This window comes from Lacerta agilis, chromosome 13, assembly GCF_009819535.1.
Source record: "Lacerta agilis isolate rLacAgi1 chromosome 13, rLacAgi1.pri, whole genome shotgun sequence".
NCBI classification, from domain to species: domain Eukaryota; kingdom Metazoa; phylum Chordata; class Lepidosauria; order Squamata; family Lacertidae; genus Lacerta; species Lacerta agilis.
Window position 1 is genome coordinate 32,526,222 of NC_046324.1, and position 17,130 is coordinate 32,543,351.

Genomic DNA, 17,130 nt, shown 5'->3' on the forward strand with positions numbered 1-17,130 from the left:
AGCCTTTGGCCTGATCCAACAGAGTGGTTATTAGGTTCTTATGCTTTCCTCCGTTTGTTTTTAAAAGTGAAAATAGCATAAAATGAAGTTTAGTCCTCGAAGGACATGTGTTCTCACAAAGTCTCCTGGGACCTGTAGTCTGTTAATTATAGCTTTACAAAGGGTACAGACAGTTCCCGGGATTCTTTAGGGTGGGAAGTTGTGTGCTTCTAATGTATGGTGTGTATACAGTCTATTTTACCCAGCATGAGAATGAAACAAGCAAGGTCTTAAACACTGTAGTACATTGGTTTGCAAAAAAGTGGTTGGAATAAGAGTAAAGTATGATGTTTCTTGTAGCCTTAGGAAAAACTCGGGGGGGGGGGTTTACAAAGGAAGAAGACCCAAGAGATTTGAAAGAACTGGCATATGACAGAACAAGTTTCTTTGCACCTACCTGCACATGTTCCTTCCATTTTTATAATGTTTTGTTTTGTTTGCAACTTGCATAGTGGGAGTGACAACAGAATTGACAGATTGCAGCAGGAGGATGGGCAATATGGTCTAAATATCAAGTACCCTTACCCTTTATTTTGCAGCTTACTTAGTGAGCTAACTAACAGTAAAAATAATGAACTGAACATAATGTAGCAGAAGATGGCATTCAAAGCCCCCATATGGGCAGGCTGCTATTGCTAAAGATGGAGATGTAAGGTGCTTGGGGGGGGGTGTCCACAAATCTTGACATTCTTTGGGATTTGTAGTTCAGCAACTGCTGGATGGCCACAGGTTACCCATCCCAGACCCAAGGACTTCACAGAGGTTGCTATGAAATTGAGGCATACCTTAAGGTGGTTTTAAGATGATAGAGGGCCGTGGCTAAGTGGCAGAAGCTCCCTAGTCTTCCCATCTAGGGCTTGGAAGATTCCTCTCTGAAATACAGGATAACCACTGCCAGTCAGCCTTCCTACTCTGTTATCATCCATATGTCTCAAACAGCAACACTAATCAGCCTCAGCCAACATGATCAATGGTCAGGGATGATGGAAATTATAATCCAAAACATGCAGAGGGCACTAGCCTGGTGAAGGTTGGGATATATGGATAGTGCTGTCTCGCCCACAACACTAAAAGTCTATCTCTCAGCAGTCATCCTCACTTTTGCTGGGACAAGCGGGGGAAGAATCACCTGAAGGCCAAGAAGGAGGTGCAGGCAAGCCTGTAAGTGGATGTAGGTGGACAGTCACCAGCATGTTTACTGTCTATAAACACAACTGAGTTGCAATGCAGAACTTTGGTGAACAGACAGAGGACAAGCCACAAGGGAGAAGTAAATAAACTTAACTCAGCTAAAGGGCCATATCCAATGAGCTGCATGCCAGTATTGAGCAGGCGACAGAAGCAAAACTGAATGGAACAATAGATGTGACTTACATTTGTATAGAATCATAGAACTGTACAGTTGGAAGGGACTCTGAGGGTCATCTCAGCCAGACCCCCTGCAATGCAGGAATCTCAACTAAAACATCCATACATTTTGGCCATGCAAAAGTATCAACTTTCTAAATAAAAACACACATATTTAATCCAAGCAAGCAAGCAACATTATCACAGCTCAGGGGGACATTCCAGTCAGACAACAGGAGTATTAGGAGGGCTTGTGAGAGGCATGGCCCGAGGAGCTTCCTAAGTGCCAGAAAGCAGTGTCTGGGGGCTATATATGACTCTCTTCCCAAGACCTGAGGTTCCCTACCATTTTCTTAAATTAAAGTGACTGGGGGAAAGCAGGAGGTCAAGGGTAAAAGAGCTGGAACAAAGATAGTTGAAAAACAAGCTACGTCTGGCATGTGCACATATATGTACAGAGGTGAGTCATTATTGCAGCAGTAGGGAAACTTCCATAATTATTCAATAATAAGGACGGCAAAATATGAACCCCAAAGGGAATGATGCGCCATCTTCCTTTCTTGGCAGGAGAACACCACGCTCAAAATGTCATTTCTGAAAGACATTTGGAATTGTAAACAGTGGAAAAGGAGTGTGCTGCACAGGAAGATCTTGCATCAGGGAAAGATCAAAAGGATACATTAACTCCTCTGCTGGGTACCTGCTATGCAGTTAGCTTGAAACCACACTCTGGAGCATTCCAAGCAATTCTGCTACAATGAATGTAAAATGGCTATCACCATGTGGTAGCTGGGATTTTATGTAGATGCTCTTTGCAAGGTTTGAAGATAGGGCACTTTAGTCAGTCATTTTAGCCAGTCATTTTAAACAGCAAAATGCATTAAACACACACACACACACACACACACACACACACTCGTGACTAAAATAAAATTAGGGACTTCAAATGTAAATTGTTTCTGTATTGTTCAATTTTGTAACTGGAGATGTCCCATTTCATTCAAACATCTAGAAGGCAAATGGTTTTGTAAAAAGCTTTATATGACGAGCAGGGCATTTAGAATGATGCTATCAAACACACACTCTCTCTCACACACACACAAACATTTTTTCTGAAGTTATAAATAGCAAAACAGACTGCATCAAAGTACTGACAATATTTGTGGTTGCATTGTTTGCATTCAGGATTATTTGCATTCAGAAAGGATAAACATCTGTTTTCAAGTCTACAAAAATATATGCATGGGTTGGACCAGTCTTCCCCAACCTGGCATAAGAATGTAAGGACAGCCTGCTGGATCATCTTACCCAGCATACTGTTCTCAGAGCGGCAAACCAAATGCCTGTGAGAAACCCACAAGCACAAGCCAAACATGAGAGCACTCTACCCTTCTGTCATTTCCAGCAACTAGCATTCAGAAGCATTACTGCCTCTGACAGTGGGGATAGAACATAGCCTCACCCTCCATGAATTTGCCTAATCCTTTTGAAGTTGGTGGACATCGCTGCCTGATGAGGGAGCATGTCCCATAGTTTAACCATGTGCTGCATGAAGAAACTTTCTTTTATCTGCCTTTAATGTTCCAACATTAACTTTCATTGGGGTTCTAGTGTTAGACTGGTTGGGGCTACGTGGGACTGTTGGGAGATGCAGTACGCTAATAATAATAATAATTTATTTATACCCCACTCATCTGGCTGGGTCTCCCCGGCCACTCTGGGTGGCTTCCAACAAATATCAAAATACAATACAAAGTCACAGATTAAAAACTTCCCTAAACAGGGCTGCCTTCAGGTATTTTCTGAATGACAGGTAGTTGTTTATCTCTCTGGCCCCTGATGGGAGGGCGTTCCACAGGGCGGGCGCCACTACCGAGAAGGCCCTCTGCCTGGTTCCCTGTAGCTTTGCTTCTCGCAGTGAGGGAACCACCAGAAGGCCCTCGGTGCTGGATCTCAGTGTCCAGGCTGAACGGTGCGGGTGGAGACGCTCCTTCAGGTATACAGGACCGAGGCCGTTTAGGGTCCTTGTGAAAAACATCTGGAAAACTGTGTGGCAAGGCATAGCCATTTTGGTTTTGTTTGGAAAAGCTGTACAGAATACCACACACAAATATAGCCATGCATACAGAATTCAGTCACTCCAAACAAGCGAGGCACATAATTTTAATGCCGAGATTGCCAACATGACACCCATGGGTACAATGGCCTTAAGGTGCCTATGTAACATTCGAGCCTTTCCCCTCACCTTGACAGGAATGTTTGCAAATAAAATATATAATCCATGGAATTGGGGTTCAACAGGTGCTCCTTGCCACATAGATTCCGCTCTAAAATCCAGCACCTGTTGGCACTACATCCTTCCTTACAATCCTAGAATTGATTAAGCTGCACCCCCACCTCAAACAGCAAGAATCGCGGGATTTTTGGTTTGTTTTCTAAAGGCTCTGTGTGTGTTTCAGTAGACCAGGATGATCAAACAGTAGCATTCATAACATTCAATGCTAGCACAGAACCTGGGCATTTTTTGTTTGTTTGTTTAAGGCGCCAAGGTCTTTTCTATACCACAATACAGAGGAATACAGCTGTGACAGACATGTGACTCTTTCATAAATAACACAAGGACCCATTTTATAACTGTATCAAAGTTTCTATCCATCACTTCTTAGCGTGAACTTGTTGCAAAAATAATTGCAATGCTTGGAAACTAGAACTTTTTTGTTTAATATATTTACATTATGCCATATTGATAATGTTTGGAAGGTAGCTTACAAAATCCTGAAATCCCATAACCTACAAAAGACAGCGCAGTGTAGTGGTCAAAGCAGGTCTGCAGAATGGTTTTCAGCTCAAAGGCCTGTTTGTTTCAAGGCCTTCCTGGGTGGAATTTGACACCATTTTGAAACAAGATGGTGGGCTGAACCTTTCAAAACTGCACTGATTTTAACAACCAATTTGAAAACTGCAGTTTATTTTTGGTTTCCTAGAATTCCCAAGCAACACTGGGGACAAAAACAACAACAACAACATGAGAACAAAGCAAATTAAAGCCACTCTAGTAATGTGTCATAATTAACAGAAAAGCTTTCATCATTTTCTTTCAATTTGATTTGCATGAGGGAAATCTGAATATTAGATCTACTATTAATCATGAGCTGCTTTTATTTGCCCTGTTTATTGCTTTCATCTTTTATTTTAAATGCTGGTTTGTAAACTGCCTCTTACAAGAAGAAATTCTTATTTAAAGGGAAATCTATCCAATCTAAACCTTCCAAAACAACCCAACACACATAAATCCTTTGAAATTCTCTCTTCTCCAAATTTTGTGACGCACTTCTCCAGCCAAGCAATGTGTACAAAAATGCATATATTAGTGAAAACAACATATAAAAGTATTTTGCAAAACTATGCAGATTAGGAGAAATGTGTACTAAAATGCTGGTGAATTTTCCTAAGCACTTAAAAACAAAAACAAAAAACAAACAAAAAAACTGATGTGGAATAGTAAAGACTTAGGCATGGAAAAATAAGAAACAGAAAGAAACCAAAATTGACAGATTCACAAATTCCTTGTCTCCAATACTTTTTTCTTCCTGCTTTGGAAAGCTGTTTTAGCTCTTGTTGTGTGGGTGAAGAGTTGCAGGACCAAGAAAGGACAACAGCACCCCAATTCCATGTACAGAAGCCAACTACACTGGCACTTTATTTCACAAAGGTTATAGGGCAGCAAACTAGCTTAGCAGGTACAGGGCAGGCACACAATAGGTCGCCCCTCCAATATTTCATTGCCATTTCCTGAACCTCAATCACTCAAATGGTAAATGGACCACACAAGGGGCCCAATCAAATCACAACTGTGATTAAATTAATCCTTTCTGTCTTTATTATTTTCCTTGTCTAAATAATATTTATCAGATTTGATTCATCAAATTTCTATCCTGCCCTTCTTCCTCCCAAAGGGGTCCAGTTCTCAAAATGTTTGAGAAGTTGGAGGACAGAATTCAGCACAGAACTAGTTTCAGTCCACTTTATCAAGGTCATTCTAAATTTCATCCCTGTCTTCTGAAGTTTTAGCTATCCCTCCAAGTTTTTTGTTATCTGTAAATTAGAGATTTCTTTGTGTAAAAGATAAAAGTAATTGTTCTCTCTCCAGCTGGATGAGGAATCACCAATGAGCACACTAGGTCTTAATCTGATGCCATTATAATATAGCATTTAACCAGTCTGCTAACGAAAGTCATGGAGAATGTTATTAAAATAAAGGTAAATTACATCCACAGCATTCCCACAATCAACTAACTGGATTAGCGAGCCATTATATATTCTTGGCAAACGTATGTTGCAACCAGAATGTTTATAAACTGACTCCACTGTAATCTGCTCTAGTATATTTCCCTGTATCAAAGTCACACGGGCAGTCTGTAGCTTCACTGATTTTTCCCTCTATTTGAAGATTATGACAACTTTGCAAGCCTCCAAGGTCCTTAAAAAGATATATCAAGAAGACCCTCCCCTCTCTCCTTCTCCCAAAATGTAACTAACTGAAAAACCTTGCTTGTGGCATTCAGAAATGTTCACCTGGACTTCATTAGTCCACCCTTCAAAGTGCCCTCCAAGAGTTGTGAACTGCAACATGTTCACAAATTATGTTCATTCAAATGCTGCCAATCAGAAGCAAACTAAATATGTAGATCAGCTGCAGCTATCCAATTTATGGCATACTTTTCAATGTGACTTTCAGAGCTAGAACTTGTTATTCAACCCTACAATGATCACAGTTTTGAATTCTATCAAGGTAGCCCCCCACACACACACAACACATGCTGAATTACACACAATGTCATCCATAGCAGGGGGGGGTAACATAATAAGCCTTCCCCATTTGGGTTAGGCCACACCCACCTGCCCCATACCTGTTGTCAGCTAAAAATCTGATTCACCCTAAAGGGGGTAATTGTGGGCACTGCCAATCAGCTGAGTGAAAGGGCTCTGCAAGATCTAGCAAAGCACTCCACAAGCTAACACTTTGAAGGGGGATTCTGATTGCCAGGTTTTGCAAAGCACCTTGCAAGATAAGTCCAGTTATAAAAGCTGCCTGGCATCATGACCTCAAATGATTGTCAGCCAGAATACTGAGCCAGGTGGACAAATGGTCTGACACACTATAAGGCAGCTTCCTATGTCTCAAATGTCAATACAAAAGAAACTGTGCCCCAAGTATCAAATGTTTGAGCAACACTGTGTAAAAGCTATAGAAGGGGGATAAATTTTGCTTGGTTTAAGTCAGGGGTGGGGAACATATGGCCATCCAGCTGCTGCTGGACAACAACTCCCATTATCCTCGACTATTGACCATGGGTTGATAGACTGACTTCAACAACACTGGAAGGCATCCTCCTTCTCTGGTTTAACATAGCTAATTCAAACCAATGCACAAACTGAATCACAGCTATCCTTCAAAACTTGCGCTTTTCCATACTGAATGATCCAGGTCTCCAACCAAAAAACTGCATACAAAATGTGTATGTTAGTGAAAATAGAATGCAGAAAAGCAACCTGCTTGAAGATGTTGCTTGCGAAAAGAAAATGCATTATCATTTTTGTTTTCGCCTTTTTATTTTTATTTTGAAATCTCTCTTTATTATTTGAAATCATAACAAATAAAACATCTTCAAACATTGACAAACATAATCTCATGCATACATTACATTCAAACCTTCAGGCATCCTACAGATATACACATTTATTCTCACCTATCTTACAACACTTCATATCACTCAATCTCAAAACTTCCAGTATGAGAAGATAGTAAGAGTAAAGAAAGAGAATTACAGCTGTATGTTATGTTAAAGAAGTTAAATAAGAAATACAAAAAGGATAATTGGAAGTTTTAATGTTTTCGCCTTTTTAAATAAACAAGTGCGATGTGAAAATGTGGCAAACTGAACTTACAACTGCAGAAATGAGAAACTGAAATCAACAGATTCATCTATTCCTAATTAAGCCACAAGTTTACCATCCTCGTATTTGTCTGTTCAGTAAAATAAATTATGCTAATATCAGTCTATCTTTCAGCTCCCAAACGCCAGTACCCACACACCTAAAAAGTATATGAATTAAATGGGAGAGGTAAAAAAAAAAAATTCCAATCTTTATGTTTTCATCCAGTAATCATGTCTGAATAAAATGCGACATTTGGTAGACCACAGAAAGCAGTAAATGAGAAGTTCAAGGTTGACTGTACAATTTCAGCTCTGGCCACCTGTGCATAACCTTTACAATGCAGCCTTTCAATTTCTGGTTCATAAGTTATTTTAGCAGTACATGGGTTATCACAAGTTGCACTGTATTTCTGTTTCAGAGAGGCATGACGCCTTTCCCTAAAAGGAAGATTTCATTGTGTAATAAATGCATATACTTAACAGCCACCTACTGTGCAAAGTCACCTGTTGTGTTAAAAAGAGGGTTATGTTCTAACTGTTAATGAACTTCTGCAGACATCTTGGAATTTAATAAGTCATGCTAGTTTTAAGATTTCCAGATAACAAGCATTTTAAATCACCCAGGTTAGAAAGGGCATTTTAGAGCTGAAGTATCCCTATGGATACCAGCCGAATTCTTTTCAGAAATTCTCTAAACCACTTGGGATAAATTTGCCGAGTTCTTAGTGGTTTTTGTTGTTAATGCCACATTGATTTTAAATACCATAGTATTTAAAACGTGTCATGCACAGGTATGCCTATCTGCCTTTGGCACTCAGACAACAGAAGGCATTCTGTTAAGCATGCGCTCCATGACCCAATTTGGTCAACCAGCTTCCAACAGCATTTTAGAAAGGGGGAAAGATAGATATCATATCAAGGTTTATCCCAGACTTTCCAAGTGTCTGGGCTCTCTTAATTTGTTCAAAGCATTCCTGTGCCCTACTGCAGATATGGCCAATGTAAGTTATTCAACTACAACTCACATCAGTGCCAGCAAGCACGATGCATGGGTCTGGGATGGTGGCAGTTGCAGGCCAACAAGGTCTGGTGGTTGTTGTGGCCAAACATTTGCCAACCTTTAAGGAACATATGAAGCTGCATTAGACCAAGTTAGACACTGGTATTTCTAACTCAGTAGCATCTGCACAGACCGACAACAACTCGCCATGGTTTCTGACAGGAGTTTTTTTCCCCCATCCTACCCAGAGATGCTGGGGATTGATGCCAGGACCTTCTGCATGCAAAGCAGATGCTCTACAATGGAGCTAAGGCTCTTTTGTTCTGCTTATATGAGCTAGCTAGTATATCTGAAAGAGGTTCATATACAATGCCAGTGCAACCATGAGTAATATTCTTCCCCCTCCCAAAGTGCTTTTGATGCTTGTATGTTCCAACATTTTTACCCTGTCTTTCTGCCAAGGAAACTCAAGACACTAAAGTTCCATTCAGACCTCAACCTGCTTCACTTCATCAAGGTTGCTGCAACATATGAATAAGTGCTGTTATTCAGTCTTGAATGAGAGGGAAGGGGAACATGTTTATACACTCCCAACCCTGTACTTGACAAGATAATACAGTGACAAAAGGAAGAGCAGCATTTGCAAGAAGTTTTCCTGTGTTTCTCCCTCCTGCCAAGAGGGATAGCCAAATCTGTCAATTTTCAGTTGTTCTGTTTTTCTTCTCTCTTTTTTTCAATCTTAATTTTAGTGTTTTTTTAAATTTTGATTTAAAAAATCCTTTTGAAAATGTTCCTGCATTTTAGTGTGAACTTATTCTAAAACCAATTTTTGCATGCAGTGTTGACACATATACACATTTGTAAAGGAATTTCCCATAATATAATACATTTTTGTATGTTATTTTCACCAATATGTGTACACTTTATTATAATGCATTTGTTTGTTTGTTTATATCCTGCTTTTTTGTGTGATGGGGACTCAAGGCAGCCTACAGATAAAACAGAAACAGCTAAAAGCATATAAAAAGCTATCATTAAAAAAATTAACATTAATAGAATACGATCTATGAAAACATAAAGAAGATGACAACACAAGCCTTTTCCTTAAAAAAACAGTCAGTTCCTAAAAGCCTGTTAGAATTAGAAAGTCTTCACATGTTGGTGGAAGGACAAGGAGGAGGAAGCCAGTCTAACTTCTCTATGAAAGGAGTTCCAAAGTATGGGAGCAGACACTGAGAAGGCCCTCTTCCTACCAAACATCCCTTTTTACACACACACACACACACACTGCTTGGCTGCAGGACTGCATTGCAAAATTTATAAAATGAGAATTTCAAAGGATGACTCTTTCAGTTCACGTTTTTCAGAAAGCACAAATTTAATCAAGTTTATCTTTAAATGTGAAATGAATCAAATTTCTACCCCATCTCTACCTGACAACCATCCCCTACAAAATCTATCATATGACCCACCCACCCACCCCCCACCAAAGCAACCCCTGGATTTACTTTTGGTTTTATGACGCATTTGAAAATGCCCCTCCCTCTTGCTCTGCAGTTCCCCCTTGGAAATGCTCCCTGCTTCTACATTTGCAATCCAAGGGAAGCACATAGTGGGTAGTCCCCATTCAAACTGGCTGTGTCAACTCAAACAAGATCTCCCTAAGTAGCGAAATCATATTCTATTGACTTCAATTTTGAACTCATTTGCTGTACCTGCTGGCAATGGATGCTGTCCATTTAGCTTAAATCCACACCATGTGTCAAAGACAACTGTTTCTATTTTGTAGCCTTTGGAATATTCATATGAACTTCAGCAATCCTGCTTTGTATCGCTGTGAAATCCCAGCATCCCAGAAACATTTTTCTTGTGTCAAAACCAGTTTCCTAGCAGAATAAAGTTATTTTTCAACACATCAACATCTACGGTCCAATCAAAATTACAATTTAAAATGCAGCCATCGTGGACATGAATCAAATACAGTGGCATTGAGTCTCATGGAGCTGTCTTGGAGGGGGTGGGAGGATGCAAAATAGGTGGCAGCAGATATCAGAGAGTTGGTGCTAGATGATCCAGGTTGAACAGGTTGGGGGAGGTACCATTGGTGCCTCAATAAGTGTCAAAGTTGTCAGGGCAAGTGATCAAAGTGGGTGAGGGGCTGGATCCTAAAAAAAGGCTTAATTGGGTTGTCCAAGAGGCTTGCCCAGAGAAGCACCTGTTTGCTTGCCCAGAGCAGGAATGCCTTCTATTTGCCATGTTAAAGCTTATGTCCCATCCCACTCATCAAAGGGAAGAGGCAAGGCATGATTATTTCCCACCTCTACCTGGAGACTGAACCTGGGACTATTTCACATGGAAGCATGTGCTCTCCCCCTGAGCAAGGAGAAACAGGAAACTTCTTCATACTAATCTTCCTCTGTTTCCTTCCAATCTTCTGTTAACTAGGCCTCTCCCTTAGAAAACTCTCAAACCAAATCAGACCTTTGGCCCATGTGACTCAGAGTTGCTTACACTGATTGGCAGTTGATCTCCAAAGTTTCAGGCAGGGACCCCTCCCAACCCTGCCTGGAGATGCAGGGGTTAAACGTGGGGCCCTCTGCATGCAAAGCATAGGCTGAATCTACTGGTAATGAGTTTTATTAATATGTAGTGAAAGTTCAATAAAACCATCTCCAAGAACCACCGACGTTCACACAGTTCCTTAAATTCCAGCTCATTTTCTCAGACATTACTCATTTGTTTTCCCTAACATGCTTTACGTATAGGCAACCATTTTTAACTTGCCATTTTTTGATTATTATTGTATCGTTGCTTTTCTTTTCCTTATCTTTGCTTTAACAACAAAAAATGTGGTCGTCTTCTTCCTTTGTAAGCACAGAAAATCTAGTTTTCTGGTTTGCTCTCTCTCTCTCTCTCTCTCTCTCTCTCTCTCTCTCTCTCTCTCTCTGGTTCTTCAGACTATATCCAACATGCAACTACCCTCCTATGATGCAGAAGAAAAAGTAGGAGGACTCTCTGGTAGGTATTGTTGTAGTTTGATGTGAATATTGCCTATTGGAAATGCAGAGTGCAATTTCCCCAGGAATCTCTGCAGAACTACCTTTCAAAGGGACTTGCACCATAGATGTCCTTGGTGGATTGTACCATTTGAGCTTCATTGCACCAGTGAAACATTTTGCTCATCTGCAAAGTACTGAACTTCCACAAAATTCCAAAGAAGCATCTTTTGAGGTATATGTGCTATCTTGTCACCAGATTATATCTCTAAATTGCAGCTCTGGGTCTACTGGTACTTTAAAAGGACTGACTCGCCCATAAATGTCTGTAACATGAATATTTATTTTTATATCACTGCAGCAGATCAATATATTCTATTTTTCACTTGTACAAACATTGTATTTGTGGGTGGGTGTTACTATTTATTAAATATATATCCCACCCTTCCTCCAAAGAAGCCCAGAGCAGCAAACATGTCAATATTATAAAAATACAATACAAACTTCTTAGAAGAGTGATATGTGTGTGTCCATATCCACAGAGGGAGGGGGAATTCTGATAAAAACAGAAAAGGAAGTGGAAACTGTTTGTGCTCAGGAATGAAAATCAGTCAAGCAAATACAATGGGTATTAATTCACTTTTTTTTAGTTTGCAAATGATACATAATCAATTACCTTTTTCTACATTGTTTTAAGATTGCATTGGAATGAATGTAACTTGCATAAGCTAAGTAAATAGTGAAGCAAGTTGCATAACTTACATTAAATAGTGGACAACAAGACAAATAACATAATATCTGGCAAAAATCAGCCTGAAGCAGAATGGAAACAGCACTGATTATGATGTGTGCAGCTTGAAACAGAAACAGAAACATCCCTATTGCGCACACACTTCCCATTTTTAAACAGAGCCAATTAGCATTGCTTCTGCCTCTTGTTCCAAAGCAGCGGGCAATAAAAAGAGAAACGCTTCTGAATCCTGAGTGCCCACTGGGCATCTACAATCTCTCCCCCCCCCCACGAAGCTGGGAGAGAAAGAGCAGAGCTTTCGTTTTAGGGCAGTTGTCAGGCTGTTTTCTTTTCGGAAACTCTTTTTGATTCTCAAATATGATTTTGAAAGTTTTATAACTTACAGTTTACAGTAGGATTTCCTTACCACAGCTAAACCTAATCATACTTCTTCATGTCTGGATGCATTCAGTCTATTTCACCACTGCTGAAAATGTACTATTTACCTGTATATTGCATTCACTTGCAAGTGGATGTAGTTCGCATCCGGGAATACCATGGTAAGGTTTCGCTGTGGTAGAGGAGCAATGGTATAAGCTATAAAACTATCAAAAAAACATTTTGGGGTGCTCCACGCCTGGCTGTATTTGCATGAAGTGTGTCTCGCTGTGTTCAGTTGCATTTACCCTCAGTTTGTTTATATGACTGCGGCCTTAGCAACATTAGAGCCAAGTATGTTACAAAAGGAACACTTTAACAGCCTATTACTGCAAACCACAGGCCACTCAAGCTTGCTATTAAAGGTGGCTCATCCCCAAGAATGCTCTCTTCAAGCCTTCTGTGGTTCATAAATAGCGTCCAGTGGTTGCTTTAGAAAGCATTTCCCCCTAAGGTTCCAATGCAAAGCCAGTTGGGTGGACTGAGCGTCAGAGAAGCATCTGATGATAGCCCTCACTCAGCGAGAAAGCTCCCCAAGCTGCTTCAAGGAAAGATGGGGTGAAAATATAATCAGTTTGGTGATGCAAAGTTGCAAATGCACTGTTAATGGAATGCATAGATTAAATTGTATGTCACTACTTTATTTCCATTTGTAAATAAGTTTGAATTAGTTATGTTATTTTGTAAACATCATGTATTACCTAATTCAGTTTACGGTATTTTATTTGTAGTACAGTATTGCAATGCACAATAACAACTTCCATTATAGTGAAGCAAAAACTGGCAATGAAATGTTGCTCATTTAAGTTATTCTAGATCTTAACTCTATCTACTGCATATCTACTAGAAATGGTGCTCTTATACAGCACAGCGTATTTGCCTTTATTCCTGAAAATTGCAAAATTATTCATATGTGTTCAGTTTAGCAGAAGCAATTGTTTGCAGCAGAAGTCCTGCCTGTAAATACTTCAAGAGAGCATATTCTCATGTCCCTACTGAACTGATAAGTGATTTCTTGAAACGTTTACCGTTCTATCCTATGCAGACTTAAGATTTCAGTCCTATGCACAGTTTCCTGGGAGAAAGTCACGTTTAACTCAATGGTGCTTACTTGAGCAGACATATACAGGACTTTACCATCAGGCTTCTAAAAGAAAATGCTCCCCACCCCAAAAGACCCTTAGGTACAGCTAACCTTGCACCAGAAGCTTCCAAAAACTACCAGCAAATCAAATTAAAATAATCAGAAAAACTAAGCAACAATAAATATGCAGCAACTTATTGTAAGGGGGGGGGGTAGTTTTGTCAACCAAGAGGCAAGTAGCACCCTTAATAAATAAAAATTCAGTTTCACCTATTTCTTTGACATATCTCTGTACAGTGTTCCATTCTGTGGTATAACAACTTCCAAAATTAGATGCCCATAATATGTACTAGATGGCCCTTGGTCTTTTAAACATCCAAGTAATGACATTTTAGCATCTACAGGGAATATTTCAAGTATTTAGAACACTGAGGCTGCAAACCTAACCCATTATAATCCAAAGTACCGGTAAGTCCTACTGGATTCAACAGGGCTTCCTCCCAGGTAAGTGGGGTTAGGATTTCCCTAACCTTAATTTAATAAGAGTGCTTACAACAGCCTGCTAGAAATGACTGGTATTATTATTATCTCCTTATTGCAGATGGAGAGGATTATGCTGAAAGAAAGTTGGTTTAGCTAAGAAGGCTGACTTGGAGCAGAGGACTTAGAGCTCACATTTTATGGCCGGAGTAACAGAGTTCTAGACAAATACCGTGCTCAATGGATACATCAAAGCAAACAAGTATAGAAATCACTCCATAGTCAATCATGAATTTGTCCAGGGTTTTGAAATGTTTCTTCATTCAGTTTCTGTCCTACGTATATATATTTACTGTCAAACTAACAACACTAAGAACTAAACAAAAAAATGTTTGTGTAAACAAACACACAGTGTGCTCAGAATTCTCCATTACATGACAAAACATTTAGTGATCTTTCTATATCTATGAACATAAAACTTTGGGCATGATCCAGCCACATTGAGCACACTGTGGCTCTTGCGTGAGAGGTTTAAAGATTTGCTGGCCTCTCCCGCTAAACTCAGTGGAACTTGTCAGAGTTTAGCTTTGACTGTATCATGCTCTTAGTAAATGTGGGAAATTTTGGTTATCCTGAACTGTAAATGTAATGATCAACATTTAATTTGAGCCAAGCTGCATGCTCTACATGTTTGAATATGTTTTTTTAAAAGGTCAACATTTATGTCAAACATGTTTCAGCAGTTGTCTGAATAACAGCCTGCCATGGAAACAAACATTCTCTGTAGTGCTACAAAGGTTTCATTTGTCACACCACAAAATTCATGCCTCTCTGCCAAAGAAGTAAACCTGGGATGAATTGTAATCTGTATCTTATATAGTATCATTTCAACTTGTAATGTGAACATATAAAGAAAAATGGCTAGGAAGCAGGAACAAGATGAAAAAAGGTCTGCTATAGTAGTATTTATTGAAAGCTTTTATACTTAGATACAATTTCTAGGGGGAAGCTAGAGAGCAGCAGTTCCATGCAGCTGCTAAAATATCTTCTGATTTTTTTCTCTTTCAAAAATGGTCTAGTTTTATTTTAAGAAATATGAAGTTTCTCACACACACCACGTTGGAACGATTTTAGGAACATATATTTTTACTACATCTTCGCTTTCAGAGCTCAACATATGTGCAGTTGGAAACTAGGTATGCATCCCTTGTTACATGCTTATAAGGAATAGACCATGCATTTAATCGAATGCACAAGACTTTACAATAATTGATGCATTGCTGCATTTTCATACATTTTTATTTCCTGTTTGTGGTCCTGCACCCAAGTGTGCAACTGCTCATCCTCATTATCATATCTTCCCACACACATTTATCTCTACATGCCCCCAGCATAAATAGCATAAACAGCTCTCCCAAACTCCTACATCGAGGCAGGCTAAATAAATAAATAAATAAATGCTGATTTATTACCAAGACAGTATGTAAATCCCTCCCTAATGTAAAAGCCATTTCCTTCAGGGATACCATTCCAATCCCTGCTCCTTCCCTTGCCCATGTCTCCTGTTTCAAAAATAATAACGATGTACTCAACCAACCAAAGGTAAGCAGCTCTTTAAAATTTCAGTGATGTTGCCATGAAAGAATAAAGCATGTGCTTATAAAAGCTCCCATGAATATCAACAGGACTGAAGAGTTCTTAGCTGTGCCAGGACTGTGCCCTGTCCTTTCAGCGTCCATATGTTAACTACCAACTAGAACTTCCACACAAAAGCATAGTGTCTTTGCAGAACTTTGGGGGTAGGGGGAAGCAGTATAATTCTACCATAGATAATGGAAGGGATGATGTGGGAAATGTACAGCAAGGCTAAATATACCTTGGAGCAAGGTAGCTATCACAGCTATCACAGGAAAAAAATCACATCTGGCCTAAAATTGCTGATGGGTATGGGAGATGGGAGATGGGAGATGGGAAGGGTGGCCCACGCCCAACCCCAACCCCACCCCCCACCCCCAGACACCTCCTTGGAAAGAATACTGGCAAAAATTGAAGCCTCTGGAAGAAGTTCCTTACTGCAATCTCATTTAGCCACAAGCTGCCCCAGCACACCTGCGATGGGACAAGTGGGCGGGAAGGAAGAGAAAGCGCAACACCTGGCTCACCATTGGTCAACCAGCCCTTGCCCCGCCCCCTGCCCCGCCCCCTCTTAAAATGAAAACGGAGGCCAAGGCTGCTTCTCCCCAAGCCCTTTTCAGCCAGGGGCCCACTTCCACCTACCATACAGAGAAGCGCGGGGCCCCCAATAAGTTCTCCGGGATCTTCTCTCCCGCTCTCTGTCCTCCCGTCGCGTCCAGATTCGCTGGCTAAGTAGAGTTGAAGATGGGCGAGAAGAAAGTTGGCGCCCTTCGCTTGCCGGGCAGAGAGTCCAACTCCGGCGAGGCGCAGGGCCCGAGGGGGCGCAGGGCAGCGCTTCTCGCCTTTCCCCTCCTCCCTCAGGAAGGAGAAGAGCCAACTTCTCAGGTGCTTCCCCTCAGCAGCTTCTTTTCCTCCTCGACGGCGCGAGAGAGCTTTTTCCCGCGTTCTTTGAGGGGAAGGAGAAAACTTCTCTTCGCTCGCTCGCCTCGCTCCGTTCGGCCGCTCGCGAGGTGGAACGAGGGAGAAGAGAAAGAGAGCTGGGCTTGGGCGCGCGAGATTGGGCGCCAAATAAAAAGCCCGTTAATAATAATAATAACAGCAACAATAATAAAAGAAGAGCAAACGCACTCTGAGGCACAGGAGCAGCCAAGCTGCCGCCTAGTCTGCGCGCACGCGCGGCTGTCCCCCTCCCCCCCTCGCAAAAAAAAAATACTCTTTTTTTCTGAGGCGAGAGAGGATAGCCGAGAGGACTGCGGAGCTTGGGACGGTGGCGCGCGTGCGCGTGTGGGGGGTCAGCACCTGAAGAAGCTACTGAGGAGCCGTCGAGAAACACCTGGCTGGACTGGAGAATTATTTAAACAGCACGCACCCCCCCCCTTCCTGGTCGTTCAGGCAATTCCCTTCCTTAGGAAGGCGTAACTAGCACCCCTCTTTCTTCATTT

General features: G+C 40.9%; 1 protein-coding gene across 12 annotated transcripts in view; it reads right to left on the bottom strand.

The window, feature by feature from the left end:
• RBFOX1 (RNA binding fox-1 homolog 1) overlaps positions 1-16,611 on the bottom strand; it is a 1,003,674-nt gene extending 987,063 nt beyond the window's left edge. For 4 of the 12 annotated variants that reach the window (XM_033166777.1, XM_033166788.1, XM_033166794.1 and 1 more), the window contains exon 1: positions 16,331-16,607. In XM_033166777.1, the coding sequence (XP_033022668.1) occupies positions 16,331-16,333 (3 nt within the window). In that variant the 5' untranslated portion in view covers positions 16,334-16,607. Of the gene's footprint in view, positions 1-16,330 lie in introns of all 12 variants that reach the window. The other 8 variants (XM_033166781.1, XM_033166776.1, XM_033166789.1 and 5 more) reach the window with 6 other exon arrangements.
• Positions 16,612-17,130: the final 519 nt, after the last annotated feature.